At 50.0% G+C, this 6,690-nt stretch overlaps 1 protein-coding gene across 1 annotated transcript; it reads right to left on the bottom strand.

Annotated features, from left to right (window-relative positions):
* Positions 1–2,074: 2,074 nt before the first annotated feature.
* LOC125529824 (probable cysteine desulfurase) lies at positions 2,075–5,387 on the bottom strand. Its single transcript, XM_048694243.1, has 4 exons — positions 4,499–5,387; positions 3,383–3,584; positions 2,771–3,250; positions 2,075–2,675 (listed from the first exon to the last, which is right to left on the bottom strand). Exons 1-4 carry the CDS (start codon positions 5,284–5,286, stop codon positions 2,265–2,267), a joined length of 1,881 nt encoding a protein of 626 aa, XP_048550200.1. The 5' UTR covers positions 5,287–5,387; the 3' UTR covers positions 2,075–2,264.
* Positions 5,388–6,690: the final 1,303 nt, after the last annotated feature.

Here is a 6,690-nt window from a genome sequence, read left to right as displayed (position 1 = left end):
ACAGGGCACTGCAGTGGGGACTGCAGTGCAGACTGCCCAACCCTCGTAGAGCTGCGCGCGGGCTGGGATAGCCCAGCTCCAGCGTCCGCACCGCGCCGGCGGGGGAGAGGCGAGGCGGCAGATCTAAAAATGCCCCCTGTGTCCACCTTTGACCTCGTGAGGGCAATGCTAAGGGCTAGCTCCTCGTCGACGTCGAGGTCGGAGTCGGAGCGGCTGCCAGCGCTCGACATGGTTGTCGGAGTGGATCAGAATCAGAGAAATCAAAGTAGGTGGAGAAGAAGAGACAAAGCGAGAGCGGAGTGAACTGAGCTATGGTTTTCGGATTGGGGTGGATTGGTGGTTTTTGTGGGGACGGAGTGGGATCGGGGTGGGCTGAGCTAACATGGCGGACAGACCCATGCTGTCAATATCGGTCCTATATTTGGGTGGGATATGAGAGGCGTCGGACAGTCAAGCGTTTGAAGCCGGTTTAAGGCGCCCACTTGGGTCAGTTTTTTTAGCCGGCCAATGACTGTGCTGTCCGTCCGGGTGTTTGAGATGAGTTGGGGTGCCTGGCTATAGACGCTCTAATGAAACGAACAATTATCAACAGAGCAGGATGTGCCGTGCTTCCTTGAGGCAACTTCCCATCAACATTGTCAGTCAAAAACAACTTTTTTCTGAATATATGATAGATCAGAAAATGAACCACACGCCAAGAGCCCAAGAAAAAGAACATTCTGGCAGTTGCAGGAACATGCCACGACGGTCACACGCATGCTAATTAATCAATTAATTTCTCTGGAAGAATACAGGTACTGTGCAGCGCAATCCACATGCCATATCTTGCTGACAGGTGACATGGCGACGTCCTAGCTACACGTTCTTCCCCGATTCACCAGTCGTATATACGCCGTACGTCGCCGCGTAGACCGGCTGGATTTGAAAATCTTCGTTTGCAAACTAAAAGACCTGTTTACTTGTCGGTATGCCAATGATTTAGTTTATCTTAGTACTACTTGCGCTATCACTAGTCATATGTGCTGATTTTGCGCGTCCCTCCTTTGTTTTATCAAGAATGGTATCCACTTCCGACTTCTCCAGAATCTTTGTACGTGCGTGCATGCGTGCGTATGCCTCTATGACCAACGTGCACCCGGCTGGAATTCCTCAATTCCTCCAGGAATAGGAACGCGGGATGCCGGCCAGAGGGTCGCGGTCTTCACAAATTCCCTCGCGACTGTTCCTGGGGTTCAGATTGATCAGCGCGACAGCGAAATCTGCAAGGACGCGAAGAAAAACGGGGTTGGCACCGCCGTACCGCATGCGATCACTATCGCATCCCTTGAACGTTTTGCCGGAAAAACCTCACATTCTGTCATCCTGTACCCGCAGCACGGTCGCATTTGCCTGGCAGAGGAGTGTGCAGACAGCGTCCGCCACAGTGCCGTTCCGGCTAACCAATGAACGTAAGCTGTCAGAGATGATGCTCCGTTGCTACATGCCTGCTACAGTACATCCCTTTCGCTGTATGCACCGGGATTTATTCTTTGGATGCGCCGTTTCAGGTCCATTCAGGCAAGGAGAGCGCAATTAATTTGTTCGTGTCGCTGTTCAGTTGGCTCTGAATGATCACATGAATCAATGTGCATGCTTATCTATCAATGTACTATCATGCTTGACCATTCGGAAAATCGACCGGCCATCGCGCCGGCGGTGCCTATGCAAAATCAAATTTCGATAGCCTTCGAGCATGAAGTGCGAATTCTTAGGTCGCGATCATTGCACACTGGTAATTAATCGAGCTGCCAGTTGGCACAACTATCATTATTGGTCCAGAGTCTGGAAGCAAAACAGTTAAATCAGCTGGTACAAGAGAGTGTAGATTGAGGACATCATTTACTATGTGCAATGTAGTTAGCCGATATAAAATTATGTTGCCCCGCAAAATGGTAAAATGGTACTACGTCGTAAGAAAGAAAATCTCGAGTTACCGTGTGAAACACACCAAAACATAGCCTTTTACTTCTCTTATAAAAACAAAAAAAATATGGCCTTTTTTAGTTTTACAATGAGAAATAAATAGACCAGCGCATACAAAATTGTGCTGATATAGAAAACAACATTTCCACAGATTGTCATCCATCTTATTTACACATTTATTTTCTAGTGTGTTAAAGGGCAGCTTATCACCGCAACTCGGGCTAATGCTCGGATATCAAGAACAAACTAACAGTGGTAACTGGCGATATGCTCTACCAAAGTTACATTATGTATCTATAGTTCTATATATGGAAAAGAACTAAGGCAGGGTCTACCCCTTTTGGAATGCTGGCAATCTGATTACTAATGTCCGGCATGGATAGTGCAATTTTCTTGGCACTCTCCAAGTAGCTCTGGAACTTCTTATGGTTGACCTCAGGCTTGTCCATCTTATCTGCAAGCTTTGGCTGTTCACTTTCGTGCATCAATGGTTCTATTCCAAGAGACAATTCCTCCCTCATGAGGTGGTACTTGACTGCCTGTTTCCGAAAGGTCCAGTTGCCAGTGATCCAGTCGAATTTGTACAAAGAGAGGAAGCGGTGTCCATATGTCGCTATGAACTCGATGGCTGAAAGGATGAATTTAAACTCCTCCGTAGAGAGGTAGTAACTAAAGCTCAACCTGGTCCATCCTGGCTTCAGTCCACTGTAACCCTGAAATTTTTGTGATGACAAATAGTAACATTAGTACCTTGTACTAAAACAAGCAAGCTGGCTGTTTTGACCATTCATTGTAAAGTTTGTGGTACCTCAAGGACAGCAGACCGAATGCGAAGTGAGAGCTCGTCGTCGACATCAAGCAAGATGTGACCATAGGGACCTGCACAAGCACAACCTCCCCTTGCCTGGATGCCAAAAAGATCGTTCAAAAGCCTAGTCACAAAACGACCGTGGAGGGGTAGTTGCTTGCGTCTCATGGTCTCCAATGGTTTATCACAACCAGGCTCACCAAAATCATCAAATGGCTTCTTCGTCACGGTCACTAATGGGTAGATTAGGAATGAGAAGATTGGTAGACGATGGGCACTTGTGTTGCCTAGCACCCTAACATTTGGATTATGGGCAAGCCTTTTCATTGCCACCTCTGAGAACACTCGCTCGCGAAGGTCCATCGTGTCATAACCAACATACTCCTTCACCCAAAATGCAAGTGATGCACGGATCTTTTGTAATATCGGCGGTGTGCCAGCATCCTCCCGCTCCTCGATATCATCGTAGTACAATGTATCCTGCACATATCATACCATTAGTTATTTATATTATTAATTATGGCAATACCGCAAACTATATATGGTACACAACACAAATACCACACATAGCACACAAAGTACTTGACACTGATACTTAATTTGTTTGCTCACCTCCTCATTGAAGCCATTGACATAGGCCACTGTGCCACCTCCGCACGTCGAGGGAGGCTGAGAATTGAGCCTATACAGTGATTTGTTCATCAAAAGGATGCCCGGCGTGCCAGGCCCCCCAACAAATTTGTGAGGGCTCAAGAAAACGGCGTCGTACCCATCGACTTCACCAGACTTCATATCAATCTTGACATAGGGTCCACTGCACAAAGGAGGATAGTAATTTAGGTGTCTGGACGTAGTTTGTTGGTTAACACATAAAATAGTAGAAATTAAATGAAAATGCCGACAAGTTAGAAATTCAACATGGTAAGACAATAGGATATGGAATGTTTCCAAGGGGTCTGTAAAGTCAAAATATTTTGTTGTCATGGTGCTCTAATGTAATTATTAACTAGGCTTTTTACCAGCTAATTTCCACCTCTGCTACTAAAAAAAATTAGCTTGCTTCAACACGCAAGCAACATTGACCATGTAGTCACAGTTGATCTTGCATTTACCAAGTATATAAATCAGCACATAACATAAGTCAACGTGAGATCATGTTTGAACTAGTGTTTGGATCAGTTCTGGTGCTATCGTGTGCGTGTCGTGCCCATTATTTTAATGCAAAGGAGTAGAAAAAAGTAGCTATAGTGCTGACAAGGCAAGTGTGACCAACGTTCAAGAAATCCTGTAGGTCATTGATCGTTACATCAGCTGTTTTTTTAGTTGTTTATTTTCTTGTTATGTATGCATGCAGAAACAAACAGCAATTTTGAATTAAAGAAAGTAGGACTTCCTTAGAAAAACGGTGGTAATTTCTTCTGCGGTTATCTTTGAATTTTTTTATTTTAAGATTCCGGAGTAGGTTCGACAATAACAACACATGAACTATGTAGTTTCGAAAGAAGTATATATGAATTTTGTAGAAAATATTTATCCAGTCTATGTAGGAGCATAAAAGAACATATAGTATACTAACATTTTGTAAGAGCTTAATTAGAACAACTATGGTTGTTAGCTTAGTCATAAGAGAGAATGGAAATCAGATTGTCAAATCCATGCAGGTCACATGCGATCCACGAAGAGGAGTGCTAAGGAAGCAAGTATCAATGTATCACAGGTGTCACTCACCTCGCGGCGAAGTCGAAGCACGCAAACGCGCCGTGGTGGTGCAGAACGCGGGCGATCTCGCGCGTGTCCGTCATGACGCCGGTGACGTTGCTGCACGCCGAGAAGGACCCCAGCATCGGCCGGTCCGCGTACTCCGGCGACCCGAGCGCGCGGCGGAGCGCGGCCACGTCGACGAGCCCGTCAGCGTCGACGCCGATCTCGACCACCTCCGCCAGGCTCCGGCGCCACGACAGAAGGTTGGAGTGGTGCTCATACGGCCCGACGAAGACCACCCAGCGCTCCTCGGCGCGCAGCTGCGCCGAGAGCCGGTCGCGCATCTCGACGGACGGCAGCGCCACGCCGATGACCTCCTGCAGGCGCTTGATGGCCGCCGTGGTGCCGGCGCCGCAGAAGAGCAGCGCGTCGCCGGGGCCGGCGCCCATGCAGCGCTTGATGTAGCGCGCCGCCTTGTGCACCAGCCGCGTCGTCTTGCTCCCGACGTGGCTGTCCTCCGTGTGCGTGTTCCCGTAGAACGGGAGGACCTCCTTCACGAGGTAGTCCTCGATGTAGCTCAGGCTCCGGCCCGACGCCGTCTGGTCGGCGTAGGTCAGCGCGCGGCGCCCGAACGGCGTGTCGAACTCGACGTCCTTGCCGATGAGCTGCGACCGGAGCCACTCCACCTTGTCGTCCGCCGCCGCCGCGCCCTTCTCCGACTTGGCCGTGACGCCGAGGAGGCTCAGCAGGGTGGCGCTCATGGCGCCCTCCACCGCGTGATCCATGGACGCCGCAGCTTTCGGCAGAGACGGCATTGAGTCTCCCTAGCAGGCTAGCGGAGTTGGCGATGGAGCGATGTTATTAGTGGCAAATGGCGATGGGCAAGATCTTCTCGGCAATCAATGCTAGTATATGGGAAATGGTTTGGATGTGTGTATCGCTTGCAAGGGCGCGCACGTATATATAGCCACCGCTGGCTTCACGTGGAAAATAATCGCATGCAACTATGTGAGTGCACACATGAGTTGAAGGTGTTGAACGGTGTGAAGGACGGGACACGACATGGACGAGGGAGTATTTTTCAATATATAATGCTTGGTCAACGAAATTGCTTCGTGTGGAACAATTATCCTCGTGTGTTTTAATACCGTTGATTGGTATTGCATCTAGCTATATCTAGCTAAGAAATTTTTCTTCTATTTTACAACGTGCGACATTCTTTCCAATTCATGTGGGGGGTTTCCTATGAAACGCCACTGGCAACAACCAATCATTTTAGTTTGGATTTTTCTTCTTATTTATAAAAAAGGCTTTCACCCCGCTTTATATATAAAGCATCAAACCACAAGCATTCAATACAAACACACGCTACGCCATCGCAACACATGCATACACCCAGAACAGGATACATAGGCGCTGAGCGCAGTAACACCACTCCTAGCACTACCGCCCCGAAGAGATGAAGCTACATATGATGAACCATACGCTTCAAGGCGACGCCTTTAGGAAGGGTACGACGCTGGAGCGCCGTCAGCGCCCGATCCAAGGATCAGAGTTTTCCCCGGAGCCGCATGACGGGCAATGAGAGCCGCGACGACGCCTTCAAGAAGGGAACGATCTTCATCACCGCCGGTCCATCCGAAGATAGAGCAGGTTTTCACCTCGGCCAATATTCACCGCCACCGAACGCCACACCCCGGCAACCACGCCGCCCACACGATCATGGTGACCGGGCAGCACCAAGGCACGGGCTCTGCCCAAGAGCACCGCTCAACCACCACCAAGGCCGCCGCCCCAGCATCCAAGACCTCGACACCACCTCACCCGAGACCCGCCGCACCCCAACGAAAGGGATGAGCGGAAAGGTCCCACCTTTCGCGCCCCTGGGCAACCCCCAGCGTAGAGACCCAAAGGGTCGGCCAGAACTGGCATCCACCGACCCATCCTGCTGTCCCAAGCGCGAGACGAGCTCGGTCCTGCAACACGGAGAGGGGGACGAGGTCAGTCCTGCTGCACCGTGCGCGAGACGAGCTTGGTCCCGCTGCATCGTGCGCGAGACGAGCTCGGTCCTGCGGCATCGGACGCGAGACGAGCGGTGGACCGCAGCTGGGAGAGGACCAGCCCATTGATGGGGTAGCGCCCGGGCGACGAGGAGATGGGGTGAAGGTCGAGAGGCCCGAACACAGACAAACCGACGCCAGAGAAGCCGGCCGCTGCCG

This window comes from Triticum urartu, unplaced genomic scaffold, assembly GCF_003073215.2.
Source record: "Triticum urartu cultivar G1812 unplaced genomic scaffold, Tu2.1 TuUngrouped_contig_5878, whole genome shotgun sequence".
In the NCBI taxonomy this organism is placed as follows: domain Eukaryota; kingdom Viridiplantae; phylum Streptophyta; class Magnoliopsida; order Poales; family Poaceae; genus Triticum; species Triticum urartu.
Note: the sequence above shows the minus strand (reverse complement) of the source record. Positions and strands in the feature narration are given on the sequence as shown.

What these genes read in the sequence shown, in the direction of transcription:
- LOC125529824 (XM_048694243.1), bottom strand. Translation starts at nt 5,286, where the DNA reads ATGCCGTCTCTGCCGAAAGCTGCGGCGTCCATGGATCACGCGGTGGAG. An exon ending in TCAATGGCTTCAATGAGGAG is followed by an intron (nt 3,251 to 3,382) that starts GTGAGCAAACAA and finishes TGATATGTGCAG; the next exon opens with GATACATTGTACTACGATGA. An exon ending in TTCGGTCTGCTGTCCTTGAG is followed by an intron (nt 2,676 to 2,770) that starts GTACCACAAACT and finishes CAAAAATTTCAG; the next exon opens with GGTTACAGTGGACTGAAGCC.